Source organism: Cetorhinus maximus, chromosome 15 (assembly GCF_964194155.1).
Source record: "Cetorhinus maximus chromosome 15, sCetMax3.hap1.1, whole genome shotgun sequence".
Taxonomy (NCBI): domain Eukaryota; kingdom Metazoa; phylum Chordata; class Chondrichthyes; order Lamniformes; family Cetorhinidae; genus Cetorhinus; species Cetorhinus maximus.
Window position 1 is genome coordinate 88,631,266 of NC_135893.1, and position 17,880 is coordinate 88,649,145.

The following is a 17,880-nucleotide window of genomic DNA, read 5'->3' on the forward strand; positions in this document are numbered from 1 at the left end:
TAACTGTTCCCTAGTGTATTCGCCATGCAACGTCTCTACCAATCAAGAGTCCAACCAGCAGCATTCTCTTCTCATGCAGTATAAACTGTTGTTGGTAATCTTGCGAACTGTCCTGATGGATTGCAAGACAAAAAGCTTTGATAGCATGTCTCTTTTTTTGGCAAGTGGAATTTATTAAAGGGGTGATTATAGTGATGTGTGCTTCTTTCACACCCTTTTAGGTTACACCTCTCTCTCTCAATTGGACGCTGCTATTTCAGTCCCATGCCAGTATTTTCAGAAATCTTTACATTTATCTTAAACATCGAGATGGTTTCGCAAAGGGACAGTCCTGCACCCTGACACACTGGGAACTGGATGGGCTCCCCAGAAGGTCAAGCACCTGAAGGTAGACCCAAGACACCTTCTGCATTTACTGGATCCTGTTACTTGGAGATAAAAAGCCTTTCCTACCTGCAGAGTAAGGCTCTTGTTTCTCGATGCAGATAAATTCCTTTCTTTCATATTTGGCACGAATCCATTGTTCCCGAAGCACTCTGAAAAGCAAGGAGTTAGGTGTCTGAGAATTGAAAAAGGAGACTGCCGAGGGCTTCATTGTTCAGTGTAATTGGTAAATAAGATAATTGCACCAACATCTGTTTTCTACTTGCAGCAAATTTTGTGCTTTGTTTGTATCTATCTACTACCTCTTTCGAATTTGCATGTATTTTCTGTACAACTTTTGGTTTGTCAGGATTTGACATAAAATGCATTAAGAAAGCCTATGTCAACTGTGACAGGTCAGCTGCAGGCCTGCTGCCACCAGGTGGTGCTGTGACATGGCTTGCACAGCAAATTGCGTAGTTCCACTCACTATTTGACTAACCTCTGAGACTCCTCAAGAGGCCAGGGGAAAACCTGGAGGATTGATAACTGGAAATTGTACCGCCTGTTATTTTGATACGTCTCCACAAAGTAGCTCTGTTGGCTACTTTAAAATAAAGATGGCCAACAAAGTAAATTCATACTAACTCAGTTTGTGTAATAGGAGCAGTAAGCCTGTCACGTCAACGCTGCTTATGCAAAAAGCAGCAGGGGAACACAATGTCAACTTCAGCAACCTTACAAAACCTTTTTTAGTGCATGCTCGTTGCTGACCAGGCATAGGCCACAGTTGAGTCAAATGGCCTTTTTCTGTGCTGTACACTCCACATAGCTTGGCACTTATGAATTACAGGATGAACCATTCCCATTGGCTAACCTTTTAAGGCTTACTCCCACACTTGACCCAAGCTGACCTTAGCCCCGAGTGCTTTCCCCGTCCCTCTCTCCCTGCTTGTACCTGACCCAAGTTGTGCCTTTCTGCAGTCCCACTATGAAACTGTCAGCTTTCTTTAGCCCCATTAGCCATTCCTGCTCCCCAACTCCTCGTAGACACGCTTCCTGATCTAAAGCAGCCCAACTTGAGTTTAACCAGCCGTTCCTGTCCAGATCCTGACACCGACCCCCTGTTGGGACCTATAAAAATAGCTGAAGAGTTATGATTATTTCCTCAAAGTGCCAACTTTGCCCATTCTTCACGGGTAAATTTTACTGTTGCTCAATTTATACACCCCGATTCCATTATGACTCCAATTTCCAATTGTAACAATGCACTTACCAAGCTTTCAAATTTGTAATGAAGCTCTTGCTGTCTTGCTGGGAGGTGTTGGGTGGAGGAGCCAGACTATCCATTTAAACCCCTGCCTCAACTGACATTGTCACAACTAAATCTATGGGGTGGGGGGACCAGATAACAGAGCCCCTGCATTAAACTCTCAATGAGAGGTGGTTGCCACCAATATAATATCCAATTCCATGATATTACAGTAACAGAATGGTATGGCAGCTTGGGTTGGTGGTGGGGAGGGGCTGGGGGAAGGGAAGAGAAGGGGAATTTGGAAACAAATTGTTGAATTTTATAAAGATGAAGATATGGGTTGGGCCTATACTCATTGGAGTTTAGAAGAATGAGAGGTGATCTTATTGAAACTGAGGGGACTTGATAGGGTAGCTGCTGAGAGGGCGTTTCCCCTCATGGGGGAATCTAGAACTAAGGGGTACAGTTTAAAAAAATAAAGGGGTTTCTCATTTAAGATGGAGATGAGGAGGAATTCCTTCTCCCAGAGGATCGTGAGTCTTTTGAATTCTCTACCCCAGAGAGCAGTGGAGGTTTGGTCATTGTATCTATTCAAAGCTGAGTTGGACAGATTTTTGATCAACAAGGGAGTCGAGGGTTATGAGGTGCAAGCAGGAAAGTGGAGTTAGGACCACAATCAGATCAGCCATATTATTAGTGAATGGCGGAGCAGGCTCAATGGGCCAAATGGCCACCTCCTGCTCCTATTTCTTATGCTATGTATTTATCAGCTCAGACATTACTCATCAGAAATTCATGTTGCACCCAATTATTGGCAAATAGCCACAATGAGATGTCCGTGCATGCTAAATGTCAAAGGAAGTGCAAGACCACAGTGGTTTAACATTGGGTCGGTAGTGAACTATACCACAGGGTCATGCTGATGAAAATGCTGAAAGAATATCAACTGCACAGTAGATTTAGATGCTGACAGGAAATTAGGATTAGAATTGACATTGGCACCGTCTGACGACCCATGAATGTGTTCAATTCCACAATGGCCTTTTTTTTCCAAAAGGAGAATTTGGGCTTGAGCTTCCTTTCGGATGAGAGAGATGTGTGTGGTCAGCAATGAGGCTACACTGAATGATTTCGGGAGAGTGCAGTTGTCGATATGTTTGTGCTCCCCAGCTGTTGTCTGTTGAGGCCGCAATGACATACCATGCTTACTGCCTTTAGTACACTGAGGTTCATAATGAATTTCTTTCTTTGCTTTCTTGACTACTTAACCTTTTTACAGTAAAGACAGCAGTTTTGTAGACACAACCAGCATCACTTTTCTAATATCACACTTTGGAATTTCTAGCTTTAACAAAAGTGAAATAGGCTGTGAATATTGTTGGTGATCAAGTATTTTTCAAAAATTTTGACAATCAGGATAGAAGCTGTTGAGGAACTTCGTCATGGGAATTCAGGAATCTACAGGATTGAGAGTCCATTTCAGTTGGAAACATAGGTTTTACTTGATGAAAACAGACCAAGGTCCATCTGGTTCAACTTCTACCATCCTGGCAATCCCATGTTGCAATATATCGGATTTGCTGACTAATCACAGCAATCAATCAATCTCTAGCAATGAGTCTACAACTGATGCCAGGCATGAGGCAGGGAAACACCCAGTGGTAGGGAGCTTTGGGAACCATGTGTCCATGACCACCTGCTCCTTCCAGGCTTGCTAAACTCACCACACACCATGTCCCAAATTAATCACATTACTCTATCCTGAGATAGAGATTTTTGCGAAGAGAAGCTTCAATTGGTCAGTCTCGAAGTTTAGAATTACGTTATGCTATCTCCCATAAACTTGTGATCCAAAATTCTGCTGCCTGTGTCTAAACTTGAACAAAGTCCATTCTCCAACGCCTGTGCTCGCCGACCTACATTGGCTCCCAATCAAGCAATGAACTGACTTTAAAATTCTCATCCTCGTTTTCAAATCTTCCCATGGCCTCACCTCTCATTATTTCTGTAATCTCCTCCAGACTTTCACCCTCCAAGATATCTGCTCTCCTCTAATTCTGGCCTCTGTGTATTTCTGATTTTAATCGCTCCATCATTGGTGACTGCATCTTTCATTGCCTGGGCCCCAAGCTTCAGAATTCCTTCCTCTAAACTTCTTTGCCTCTCTACCTCACTTTCCCCCTTTTAAAACGCTCCTTAAGCCCCAGCTCTATGACCAGGCTTCTGGTCATCTATCCTAACATCTCCAAATGTGGATCGGCATCATACGGGAAGCTCCTCTGGACAGTTTATGTTAGAAGTGCTATACAAGTACAAGTTGTCTCATATAACCTCGACCACTTGCTCTGTCAAACATTTCACTTCCCCTGGTCGTGACCCACCTCCTCCAAAATTCGTAGAAAGTTGCTACATATATTCATCACCTCCTGGCGAAAGGCAGGGCAATCTAAGCTCAAGGCTGGCTCTCTATCCAGAGAGAGACTGACCCAAAAGATTGCAATTTATCTACTCCCTTTCAAGTCTCGAATAACTGCGCAAGTTCCCTTGAGCTGTGGAATGCACCCTTTCACTTAATATCCCGCAATGGCTTTGCAAAATAAATGTTGAAAAGCTTGGAGATGTGGGGACCATGAGAGGTTTATTAAAACTGGACTTTTTCCTGCAAGCGCTTCAAACCCTTTATTGACTTGATGTGCCTGCGGTTTAAAAAGTTGATGGTTAAAAATGGTCTGCTAGTGTCGTGCTGCCTAAAAGCCAACAAGGTCCAGGTAATGAGAGTTGGTCTACATCAGTTAACCACATGGAAATAATTATCAAAGAATAAAATCTCAGACCAGCACAAGACAAAAACAGCATTGTGTGCAGTATCTTACCACCCAAGCTGTGGTCTAGTTTCTAATAAATACACTGCAGAATCCAGTTCAAAAATTTGCAAGTTGATGAGTCTGGCAATGCTGAGCCTGGCACTGCATCTCACACAGTACGTCCAAAGCTTTGCTTAGCCTCACACCAATAATATGAAACCATGACTGCTCCCTCAGACTGAACAATGCATAATAAACAATTCTCTACCACTTCCTTTTTCAACACCCGCTTCACATAAACAGGGCCTAATGGTAGCATTTCACTCAGTACCGAAACCCAGTGCCATGCTAATCAGAGACAGATGATGTTGTGCAAAGCACCCACATTAGGCCCCATGTAATTTACCAGCCATCACCCTGAACAATTCTAGTCAGGAAATGCTTTAGTACAGGATAAAGCATTTCATATGGATGATCGAATGCTCCAAATAACTAAACAGACATGCCACAATTTTAATACACTTCGGCCTCTAAGATACTTTCACAGTCTCCAGATGTGCACCATCGCCAATCTGATGCTAGCAACATTTCGGAGTAAAGACAGCCACTAACAAAAGAACTTGCGTTTCTATAGCGCCTTTCGTGACCTCTGGATGCCCCATAGTGCTCTCTTACTGTCTGCCATGGATGTATTGGAATGATTTGAAGTTTGATAATCAACCTGCCTGGCCACATTATGAATTCACCTTCCATGGCCATGGGACTTGAACCTGGAGCTTCTGGCTCAGAGGTAGGGAACCCTACCACTGCACCTTCTTTCCTATCCCTGAGGAAAATGTGAGACCGGGTGAATCAAGACTGAAGTTGTTCCCAGCAACTGATCCCATTATTAGTCCCAGCTCACCCACTGAATCTTACTCAAAGATATTGTCAAAGGTCGAGGAAATCTCCATATAGCATTTGGATATGTAGGTAGCTATTACAGCTGCAGTTTATTCCTCATCACTTTATTTTATGACATAGTTGCTGAATTTCTTTAGTGAATGCTTCTCTTAAAAGCCAGCTAACCCAGCTCACTCAAAGGTGGTTATTTTCATTTTGACATTCGGGGGAAATGGGCGCAGTTCTTCTTCGAGTTCTCTGCCCAAAGATAGGTCCTTGGTGATTATTAAAACACAGCAAAGTGCCATGGTTTTTACTGTGGGCGGGGCGAGGCGGCAGGCCCCAAATCTACTTCAGCTGGAATGAGGAAATTGAACGCCATTCTGTTGGCACTAATTTAATCCACACACTAGCCATCTAGCCAACCAAGCTAACTGGCCTGGGGCAAGTTACAAGGACTGCATTTATATACTGTTGATTGAACACAAGATCCTGCAGATGGAAGTGAGTGCACTAGGGTAATTACACTCCAAGAGGCTCCTTATGTTACACTTCCCTCCAGAGTTCAACATAAAAGCAGCTAATACACTTGAGTGTAACTTGGAGTGTTTATTCAGACATAATGCGAATGAGGATGAGATAGGCAGAGAGATTTAGAGAGGGAATTCCAGAGCCTAGGACCCAGGCAGCTGAGGGCATGGCCACTAATGATGGAGCGATTAAAATCAGGGATGCTCCACCGGTCAGAATCAGAGGAGCGCAGATACCTTGGCAGGTTTTGGGGGCTGGAGATTATTGCAGAGATAGGGAGGGGGAGACACCATGGAGGGATTTGAAAACAAGAATGAGAATGTTAAAAATCATGGTGTTGCTGGACTGGGAGCCGGTGTAGATCAGTGAGCACAGGGGTGATGGGCGAACAGCACTTGGTGTGAGCTAGGATACAGGCAGCAGAGTTTTCGATGAATTCATGCTTATGGAGGGGGGCGGAATACAAGACCACCAATGCACACTCACAATAACAATGAATCAAACATTCCCTCCCACAATTTTTCAGTGGTTTGGCGACCATGAATGGGAACACAGGCTTGGGATAGCCATCCTGTCCACCACTGCTGTGATCAGCTGATACATAGGCAAGGATTTTCCGGCCCTGCTGTGGCAGGACCTGCCGCAGGCGATGTGGTAGCCCAGCCAAAAAGTCCCTCGACTTTCAGCGGGACTGGACGATCCCGGCGGTGAGCGGGGCTGGGAAATCCCACCCATAGTCCCAAGAGCTGAACTTGGGATCTTTCTGCTCTGTACAGCTCAGTTCCAAAGCGGTCATTGCAATTCCCCACCTCCCAAATAAAAGCAATGATATATATGAGATTTAACAGAAAACGTTTGAAGCAAATCTCCTTGTACATCTATAAACCCAATACTCAGAAAATCATTTTAAATTGAGAAAAAGAGAGGGGTTCGGAAACATACTTTTGAAAGCCACAGGGCAAAGCGAGGGTGTAGGTCTGATGATAACCAATCTACTAAGTCTTTATGTGTTAGTAGTACAGCAAGATCACATGTCCAACAATCAATAGGAGTCTCTCTAACGGAAACCGATCCTTGATGAGCGGAACATGCTCTTTATAAATTCACTCTTGGTAAGGAGGAATATTTAGGGAATTTATAAAGAAAGAGCTTACATTTATATAGCACCTTCCGTGACCTCTGGACATCCCAGAGCACTTTACAGCCAGCCAACCAAGCACTTTCATGTTTAGTCACTCTTGTAATGCAAATAAAACATGGTAGCCACAAGGTCCCGCAAACAGCTCTGATATAATGAACAGATAATCCTTTTTCTTGATGTTGGGTTGAGAGGTAAATATTGGCCAGGGCACTGGGGAGAACTCCCCTACGCTTCTTTGAAACATGAATTTTTTACATCCACCTGAGGGGATAGATGTTGTTTCTAACATCTTATCCAAAAGACAGACAACTAATCAGGTTAAGACCTGATGACATGCTCCCTTTCGTTGACATTATGCAACCAGAACAATCAAGAGAAAATTTTACTTATTAACTGCATTACTTACTGACAATCTATAAATGTTGGTCTGTAATAAAATGCCGGGAACTTCGACTCATACTTTGCTTTGGCTGCACTGTTCCCATTAGAGGCCATAAACTACAAGAGAAAACAACAGAGTTTTGAATCAATGATTTTTCATTTGAGTTCAGAGATCACATGAATTATTGATTTCCCCACAGCATTATCAATTATACAGTCAAGAAAACTGGTGTGCAAACTTTTTATTCACTCACAGGTTGTGGACGATACTGGCAATTGTTTGCCTCATCCCCAATTGTGCTCGAGAAGGTGCTGGTGAGCTCCCTTCTTGAACACAACGAAGTGGCTTGCTAGATGATTTCAGAGGGCAATTAAGAATTAACTACATTGTTGTGGGTCTGAAGTCACATAGCCAGAAGAATTCCTTCCCTTAAAAGGATAACAATGAACCAGATGGGCTTTTATGACAGTGTGGTAGTTTCATGGCTACCATTACTGATCCTAGCATTTTATTCCAAATTTAATCAATTGAATTGAATTCTCCAGCTGCCTTTGTGGGGTTTGATTATAACTCTGGATTACTAGTCCAGTAACAATCACACGCTACCATACCCAACAAGATTCATTTCCAGCTTGTTGCAAGTGCTCTTTGAATAGCTCACTGGGTGAGCCACAATCAGTTTAAGATTCTCAACTCTGGCTGGGCATATTTCTGGAAGTGCCATCACAAAACTTCTGGCCTCCAAACATCCTACCCCACACTCCTGCCATTGGTCGGTCGGAAAGTGAACAGACGCTTCATGACCCAATGGGATGATTCTGAACAGTCAGCCTTTTTTCTTTCCTCCCACATCCAATAGTTTTATAAATAGAGGCAAAAACATCCGAAGAAAGGTTTTTAAAAAGCCATAATACTCGGTTGCTTCAACGATGTTTCTCCTGGGTGGCTCACAGCTGTGCCCTGGAGATTAGTCTTCAATTCCTGGAGATTTGAGGGCAATCATGGAGGGGTGACAATCCTGATATCAGTGGCTAATAAGGGCTGGTGTCAGGCTCACTCTTCAGGATGTGACATTCAGACACGCACAAATGACTAACCCTGGGTTGATGTCCATACGCTAAATCCTTATTATTTTTATATCTTCTAAGAAGGTGTAATAAGTAGAGGTCTTTGTACATAAGAAATAGGAATGGATTAGGCCATTTAGTCTTTTAAGTCTGCTCCACCATACAACAAGATAACGGTCGATCTTCTACCTCAACTCCACCTTCCTGGACTATCCCCATATCCCTAAAAGTTCCTAAAAATTTATCAACCTCTGTTTTGAATATGCTCAACAACAGAGCGCCCACATTTAATCAACATTCATGCCTCACTTTCTATATATTTCTTGTGCATTTCACATAAGCTTGAGTATCAGAAAACACGGCTGATTTATTCCTAAATCATAATTGCACTGCCATAGACAATGGATTGATGGACAACATCATTGCATGGGATGGGTGTGGGTCACACATGGAGGGGGGAAATTAGTCTGCATCAGTAGCACAGTGAGGCTAAAAGTATTTTAGAATTATCATAATTTATAGGATGCTGTTAAGCTCTAATAAGTGTTTTGCTCAAAACTTGATATATCTATGTTTATTTCAAGCTGAATTCCCAATCTCAGTCAGACAGAATTATCATTGTATTTTGACTCAAACACCTACCTTAACTTCATCATCCTCCCAGGCATCTAACCGAACAGATTTCACTTTGCTAACTTGAGGGATATTTCGATGAATTCCTGAACAATTTAAACAGATAAAAACTCCAAGAGTGTAAGATGCCCAGTCGCGATCTGAAAAATAATAGAGTAAAGTTTACATGAAGTATAATTTATCAATGGGAGCCATGATGCAGTATTATTCCCTTTTGTTTTTCAAATCAATATTCTCTTTCTCTTAAGGCACTGAAATATAGGCAGCAGATCCTCATGCAATAGCTCAGTAATTAGGAGTATAGAAGGCCATTCAGCCCATCAAGCTTATTCAGCCATTCAATTAGATTATGGCTTTCTCTAATCCATTTACCAACTCTGGTTTCATATTCTTTCATACCCTTAAGCCAAAGACCTACCCATTTCAGTTTTGAAATTGTCAATTGACCTCAACAGCTTTTTAGGGGGAGAGAGAGAGAGAGAGGTTTAAATTTTTATTATCCTTTGTGCAAAGATGCCATTCTTCATGTTTGAGTCTGGTTAACGTGTGTCAGAAGACCATGCCAGCATGAGGACACCTCAGCTACCTTCGATCCTATGCTTGTCCAATGTGTCCACACACGTCCATCCATTCTTGCACAGGGTTACTGAGGCCAATCATAGAATTCCTAACTCTGCTATCTACTCAGCCAAGCTGATGCTCAATCTTGTCTCGTGGGTTTGTAACCTCCCATCAGTAGCCTGGTCATGTAATCTGGTGAACTGCTGAAGGAGTGCTGCATTGCCCTGGGTGCCATTTCCTCATTAGTTCAGTGATCTTATTGCTATGTGGTACAGTACAAACACAGATCAGACAGCTCAAAATAAGCCATGAAATAAGTCTGCAGACCAAGGATGCTCCACCACACATTAACCACATTTCCTCTTTTCAGATGCTTATCAGCCAGAAGTATATCCCTATATTTTCAGCTTAACAGATCAGATCTAAGCTCTGCAGTCCTGCCACATCCAATCGAGAATGGTGGTGGACAATTAAACAACTGGAAGAGGAGGAGGAGGCGGCTCCATAGATATCGTCATCCTCAAATGACGGGGAAGCCCAGCACATCCGTGCAAAAGATAAGGTTGAAACATTTGCCACAATCTTCAGCCAGAAGTGCCAAGTGAATGGTCCATCTCGTACACTTCATGAGGTCAATGACATCACGGATGCCAATCTTCATTCAACTTGTTTCACTCTACGTGATACAGCTTAAAAGGACTGGATACAGCAAAGACCATGAACCCTGAAAACATACTGGCTGTGGTGCTGAAGACTTGTGCTCCAGAACCAGCCACACACCCAACCAAGCCGTTCCAGTACAGCTACAACACTGGCATCTACCCAGACAAAGTGGAAAATGGCCCAGGTATTACCTGTCCACAAAAAGCAGGACAAATCCAATGTAGCCAATTACCGCCCCATCAGCTTCCTCTCACTCATCAGAAAAGTGATGGAAGATGTTGTCGACAGTGCTACCAAGCAACAGTTACTCAGCAGTAACCTGCTCACTGACGCTTGGCTTGGGTTTCACCAGGGGCACTCAGCTCTTGACCTCATTACAGCCTTAGTGCAAACACAGACAAAAAAGGGCTGAACTCGAGGGGAGTTATAAGTTTCTGCCCTGGACATCACTGCAGCATTTGATGGGGCATCAAAGAGCCCTGGGCCAGAATTTAGATGTCGGCGGGCAGGCATGGTTGGCGGGCCCTGGAGCGGCCGGGAAACAGCCTGCCGCCTGCGATCGGCCCCCCGACTGCGATTTCACGCTCGGCGGGCAATTAAGGCCCGTTGAGCATGAAACGTAGCTCCTCACTGGTCAGGAAGGGGCAGGCAGGGACCTGTCAGCCACCGGGTCCAATGGCAACCCGGCAGCCATTTCAACTATGGCACAGGCAGCCCCTGGAAGGCTGCCAAGGAAGAACGTCTCCTCTGCTTTGTCAATATTCCAGTTATGGAGTCGAGTGCGGCTGGACAGGACAGGCGGGAGGGCAGGTTAGGTAGGCTCTTGGCCCCCCCTCCCCCCGCTTTTTGGATGAGTGCCTCATGGTTTTCCAGGAGGTGGCAGCTGCCGGGAGGGACACCCTTATCCCCAGATTTGGGAGGAGGCGGCCACTGCGCCTCACAAAGAGGGCATGGGAGGAGGTGGCAGTGCTGGTGAGCAGCCATGAAATGGTGCAGCGCACGTGGGTGCAGTGTCGGAAGAGGTTCAACGACCTGATGCGCTCAGGGAGAATACCACGTTGGGATGGGTCAGTGTGCACGTGATAAGGCGTGGCTGTCTGCCCCGTGGGCCTCAGGGGCCCTAGAGTCCGAATGCCAAATGTCAGTGATGCAAGAGCTGACCAAGGGGGTGTGCCCTGGTTGCTTGGCCTGAGTGCCTTGCAGCTTGAGGACCACGACTCGGATGTACCGTGCGATGTGTTCCTCAGCTGGGGTTGGCCAGGCTGCAATGGCGCTGCATGTAGAGAGCGGACTTGTCAATGCTCCTCTGTTCTTTCAGGAGAAGACAAGCCATAACTAATTGGAGAGGTCATGGACAGGTTGAGGCCCACCCAGCCTGCTGCTGCTCACCAAGTTCGAGTAGAACGCTCTTGAGCTGGAGAGGCAGCACACTGCCCGTGCAATAAGGCGTGGAGAGGCTGGGGTGTCAGACGAAGGTAAGGGTGCAGTTCACAGAGGTGAGTTTGGATTGTACAACCATTCGAATGTAGTCTCTTCATTGGTGGGAGCCTCAAACCTGGAATCCCCGTTGATTATTGAAAGACGATGGCACCATAATGCAGATCTCCATTGTCTCACCAGGGTGCCTGGCATGCACAGTGACACAGAGATGACTTTAACTAATGACATGTCCTTCTCCCTTTGAGGTTCACCAGCACACACTCGCTCTCTGGATCCCTAAGGGCTGCCCCTGGTGCCGGAGGACCACCAGGCTTCATTTGCACCTGAGTCACACCCGCTCTCTGAACCAGGCATCAGCGCAGTTACCAGCAACTCGGTGGACATTAGATCAGTGGCTAGAATGTTGGTGCACATTGGATAGGGCAATTCACACTTGTTTGAAGTGCAGGCAGAGAGTGCCCAGGGCGCCAGCAGTTGGAGACCAGGATGTTGCTCAGTTGAAGGCAGATGAGCAGCTCCTGGAGTTGTCCATTAGGTGGCAGATGCTGGATATCCAGCAGGATGTGGCACACATCCATGAGGGTCAACGTGCCATGAACGTGCCATGGTCTCCATTGTGGAGGAGTCCATGCGGAGCATGAGCACCTCGTTGACCCTCATGGCCGAGCGCACTGTCTCCTTCATTGAGAAAGTGGTGACTCTCATGGAGAGGCAGCTCCAGGGACAGAATGAGGGGTTCCTGGGGTTCTGCTCGGACCTGCAAGCCCTCACACAGGTAATGACCTCAGGTGGTCAGTGTGAGCGTGGGAGATGGATGAGGCACCCAGTATCCCAGCTAGGTGCCCGTCCATCCATGGTGAGCAGGGAAGTCCAGAGTGACCTCACGTTGGCGCACAAGCTGCTTCTAGTCTCTGTGGGTTCCTCTCAGGGCGCTCTGGATGACAGCAGCAGCTCCAACGCCCCTCTGCCAGTGACCGTCGCATCTGATGAGGCTGCAATGACTGGGGAGATACCAGCAATGGCACTGGCTGCTCCCTCCCAGGTGGGACCAGCACAGGCTCCACTGGCCAGAGGACAACCGCCAAGATCATCAAGGCCAACAAGACAGCAGAGTCAGCAGGCTGTCTCCAACGCCGGTGCCAGTGAGGGGTGGACACCAAGCTGTAGCACTCGCAAACATAAGTTAAAGGCACCATGAATACGAGAGGGACAGTTCACGAGTGATTTTCTCCTCATTCATGTTCAGTTTATATGTCTGCTGGTGTGAACGTCAATACCAGTAATGGTAATGTCATTATGCTTTCAATGTGACAATAACATTAAATTTGCTTTGGTTCTGATGGCCTGAGTATGCTTCACCATTTTCCTTTCTGGTGCAGGGTACGCCAGTAAGTAATGCTGGACGTGAGTGGCTGGATACCTTATTGCCCAGGCATTGAGTGGACTTTGGGTTCAAACGAAAGGGTCATTTCAGACTCCGGGATGGAGGCGGCAGTCCTGGTGTGAGGTGGAAGCAGATCTTTGGTAGCCTAGCTGAAGGAACGATGAATCAAGGTGTCCCTCCCTCCCTGGAGGTAACCAAGGTCTGCCCCCACGCCCTCAGTGTTCTCCTCACCGTTCTCCTCTTCTGATTCACTACTGGATTCATCATCTGTGGCCTGTGCAGCTGTGTCAACATCCTCTTCTCCCAGTGCATCCCCTCCTTGCCAGTGCCAGATTGTGGAGAGCACAGCATGCAACCACGGACACTGACAGTCGCTCCGGGGGTTATTGTAGTGCTCCCCCTGAACGGTACAGGCATCGGAAGCACATCTTGAGATCTATGGTCCTCTCTACCACCGCCCTTGTGGAGGTATGACTCATTGTAACGCTGCTCTGCCTGTTCTTGGGTGGCAGAGAGGCGTCATGAGCCACCTTTTCAACAGATAGCCCTGGTCATCCAGCAGCCACCCATCCACTCGGGCTGGAGCACTGAAGAGCCCCAGCACCTGGGAGTGTCTCAGGCTGTAAGCGTCATGGGAGCTGCCAGGGTACGTTGCACAGACTTGCAAATCTGCATCTTGCGATCACACACTATCTGCACATTCAGAGAGTCGAATCCCTTCCTGTTGACGAAGGCACCCGGCTGACCCGCTGGCGCCTTGATGGCCACGTGTGCAGTCGATTGCACCCTGGACACGGGGGAACCCAGCAATCGCAGCAAAGCCTCTGGCTCGCTCAGCCTGGTTGGCCTCATCCTTACGGTAAAGAATAAAAAAGGTCAGGATCTGCCTGAACAGAACTTCTCTGTCACCAGCTTGACGACTGTGGACAGCTAACTGGGAGATTCCCCCACTGACCCCAAGAAAGAGCCGGAGGCATAGGAGTTGAGGAGTTGGGACCGTCAGAGCCACTGGCATGGGGTATCCACCCATACAGTCGGAGCTGATCTCAGGCCCGATCATCTGGCAAATGGAGGTCACAGTCTCCCTGGAGAAGCAGTGCCTCCTTCAGCATTGCACCTCAGACATTTTAGAGGTAGCTGTATCGCTGCCTGTAAACCCTGGCAGCAGGATAGTGGTGTCTTCTGTGACCCCCTTCTGCCTTAGACTACCTTCTGGCCCTGTGCCCCTTGTACCTGCACCTCTCCTCCCACAGTTCACTCCCCTGGAAGCTGCATTGGGACACCTGGCCTCCTCTCCCTCCTGTCCCTCCCTTCCTCCTCAGAGGAGGAGGTGCCACCAGCAGAGACCACAATCCCCATTCCCAGGGTAAAGGAAGGCTGGCTGATACCTGGAAGGGTACACATGTTCCGTATCCTTCTGGGGCCTTGCAGACACCAATAAGTCCCAAAATGAAGCCTGGAAATGCTGAGAATGTTGTCCCAAAGAGAGATGAAGCTGCTAAGTAGCAACCGATCTTCAAAACTCCTCGCTACTCACACTGGCAATGCCACTGACCCTTTTTATCTCGCCCTTGGACGAGGTTTTTGAAATTGTTGGCTGCCCTCCTGCCTGTTTTGCCCATGCGATGAGCGTGAAATCACATGGGCAACACAAAATACAGCTCAATTGCCTTCTTAATGTTCTTAATGGGTCTCATAATTGATGACGGGAACGGCTCCAACTCCCGCATGCGCCTGCCGAGCGAAATATCGCGCGCTATTTTACGCTCGAGCACGTTGGGCACACGCCTGCACGCTGAGTGAACAATTTTACCAGGGGCAGAATTTAAGACAGTGGGAATCATGGAGCATGACCCCTACCACCTAGAAGGATGAAGGCAGCAGAAATATGGGAACAGCACCACCTGCAAGTTTCCCTCAGCCGTTCACCAACCTGACGTGGAACGGTATCGCTGTTCCTTCACTGTTGCTGGACCAAAATCCTGGGACTCCCTCCCTAACAGCACTGTGGGTGTACCTACACCACATGGACTGAAGCAGTTCAAGAAGGCAGCTCACCACCAGCTTCTCACAGGCAATTTGGGATGGGCAACAAATATTGGCCTGGTCAGTGATGCCCACATCCCATGAAAGAATCAAAAAAAAGGTGCTGTCTTTCAGACATAACATTAAACTGAAGTCCATCTCAGGTGGGTGGAAAACATCCCACTGCACTATTTCAGAAGAACAGCAGGGAGTTCTCTCTCATGTCCTGACCAATCAACATTTAAAAGAACAAATTATCAGATCATTATCACATTGCTGTTTGTGGGAGGCTTATTCTGCCCAAATTGGCTGTCACTTTCCCTACATTGTAACAGTGGCTACACTTCAAAAGTACCTCATTGAATGTAAAGCGCTTTGGGATATCCTTAGGTTGTGAAAGGTGCCATACAAATGCAAGTCTTTTTTGATATAATAATTATCTGGATGAAGTACTGGAAGAAAAACATACGCGACAGCGTGCATGTGATCTGCATTCAGTAGGTAGCCAAAGCCTTAAGCAGAGGAGAAAATCTACTGTTGAGGATGAAGGGGAGCAAGAAAGAGAAGATATTCAATTGTTCAGGAGAGTTATGAAGGGAGGAGTCAGCAGTTCCACCTGTCTAAATTCGCAAGATATGGATGTATAAATGCCACTTCTCTGCAGACCTTCCCAATTCATCTTTTAGCTTTACCTGTTCAATGAACATTTGCCATTCTAAAGGCAATCCTCCTCGCTGACTGTAAATAGCCTTTTCCCAGCTACTGATTCTTACCAGTTCCGAGCCATTACTTCATTGTCTGTAATATAGCTCGCTGCTTCTTAAGCAGCTGCCCAGTGAATAATTTTAGTTACGGTCCCAAGATATGGCCCGTGTAATTTACCCTGCCAGCTTACTACACGTCACACTCTGTTGATGGCTAATTCAATGTGGTGGTAATGGAGTTCTAGAGGTCTAATTAATGTAGTACCATTTTTATAATAATTTATGGAGTACATTAATAATTCACAGAATAGATTATACGGTACATTAATAAATTATGTAATGAATTCTTAGGTGGTTTAATAATCTAAATGAATTTTGGGAAAATTGGCAATCAGCATATTAAATTCCAGATATATTAATAATTTGTATGATAGGCGTAGTTTACTAAACTGAATAAATGGTGGCGTAGGTTAATGATTTGATTTGTTTAAGAAAATCTACTTCCCATCATTTACTATTGTCCTGGGGTGTAACTAATCCCTTTTGGATCAGTACAGAAAGGACAGTGGGGCAGACTGAGTAACAGCTGTGCGATCCCCATCACCCAAATGCCCTCTGTATACTGGGCCTAAGCAAATGGTTTTATGCCAAGCACACAGTTCATGGGGTTGATGTATCATAAAAAGGTTATAAACACAAAATGTCAGGCCACACACTCAACTCTGTAACACTGAGAAAGTGCATCTCCCCTTTTTAAAAAAAAATCAGGACAAATTAAAACGTAAATGGATTCAGTGTTAATCCTTTGTAAGCAGAGCTCGTCAAAACACAACCAGAGCCTGTTCAGCATGCGAGCAGGTTAGTTACTACAAATCCATAGGAACCTTATTGGACCAAAATCTCCTTTAGGCTAAAGCCATCATTTCAGTCCCCACTCCAAACTCTTGATTTTGCTACTCATTCTCCTCTTTGGGAACAATCTGAGGTTAAGCCAGTCTGTTCACAACTTTAGTGTCACATTTGACCCCAGGTGAGCTTCTGACCTCATACTGGTACCATCACTCAGGCCACCTATTTTCACCTGTGACATGGTTGGACTTTGCCTGTCTCAGCTCATCTGCTGCTGAAACCCTCAGCCATGCCTTCGTTACCTCTAGACTTGACTATTCCAACACACTCTGGCGGGTCTCCCAGATTTTACCCCGTGTAAACTTGGGGTCAACTCAAAACTCTGCCGCTCGTGTCTTAACTCACAGCAAGTCCCGCTCACCCCTCGCCCGTGCTCGCTGACCTCCAACTCACTCCCAGTCAAGCAACACCTTGACTTTAGCATTTGCATTCTCAAATTCCTCCATGGTCTTGCCCTCTTCCTATCTCTAATCTCCTCCAGTCCCACAACCCTTCGAGATCTTTGAGCTTCTCTAATTCTGGCCTCTTGTGCATCGCCGATTTTAAATCACTCCATCACTGGCGGCTGTGCCATCAGCTGCCAAGGCTCAAAGTTCTGGAATTCCCTCTCCACGCAACTCCACCTCTCTATTTTGCTTGCCTCCTTTAAGGCACTCCCTAAAACCTACATTTGTGACCAAGCCGTTGGTCATCTCACTTAATATCTCCCCATGTGCCTTGGTATCAAATGTTGTTTTATGATGCTTCTGTGCAGCGCCTTGAAGTGTTACATCTATCGGGTACTTTTAATGTAAGTTGTTTATCAGCTGGCTGGAAGGGTCCTAGGGGAGATCAGATTGGGCAGTGTTAAGGTTCTTCATTGTGGTTGCCAACAAGCACAAGACAGCACATAATTTGTCACTGAATTGGTAACCTGGCTCGGAGAGACCAGCCCATAAGGGCTGATGAATGGTTAGTAAATAATCATATTAGTGCCGTATGGGGTGCTTTTCAGATAGGTTAACAAGCCTTAAAATGACAATGTGGGACATACACATATGGACACCTAAAGCTCTTGTCTGAAATTTCTCTCTTTGCTTTCTCCTCAGAGGCACTAGCCAGTGTAACATAAGTGAATTGATATCAGTGTTAAAACT

General features: G+C 46.0%; 1 protein-coding gene and 1 long non-coding RNA gene across 3 annotated transcripts in view; one reads left to right on the forward strand and one right to left on the reverse strand.

Annotated features, from left to right (window-relative positions):
• Window positions 1-237, forward strand: part of LOC144690961 (uncharacterized) — a 54,718-nt gene extending 54,481 nt beyond the window's left edge. The window contains exon 4 of the long non-coding RNA XR_013578997.1: window positions 222-237. This is a non-coding gene — a long non-coding RNA (uncharacterized LOC144690961). The remainder of the gene's footprint in view (window positions 1-221) is intronic.
• LOC144690960 (arf-GAP with dual PH domain-containing protein 1-like) overlaps window positions 1-17,880 on the reverse strand; it is a 115,985-nt gene that overhangs the window by 67,037 nt on the left and 31,068 nt on the right. For both annotated transcript variants that reach the window (XM_078558892.1, XM_078558893.1), the window contains exons 2-4: window positions 9,068-9,198; window positions 7,383-7,474; window positions 454-536 (exon numbers count right to left, since the gene is read on the reverse strand). In XM_078558892.1, coding sequence (XP_078415018.1) covers window positions 454-536; window positions 7,383-7,474; window positions 9,068-9,198 — 306 coding nt within the window. The remainder of the gene's footprint in view (window positions 1-453; window positions 537-7,382; window positions 7,475-9,067; window positions 9,199-17,880) is intronic.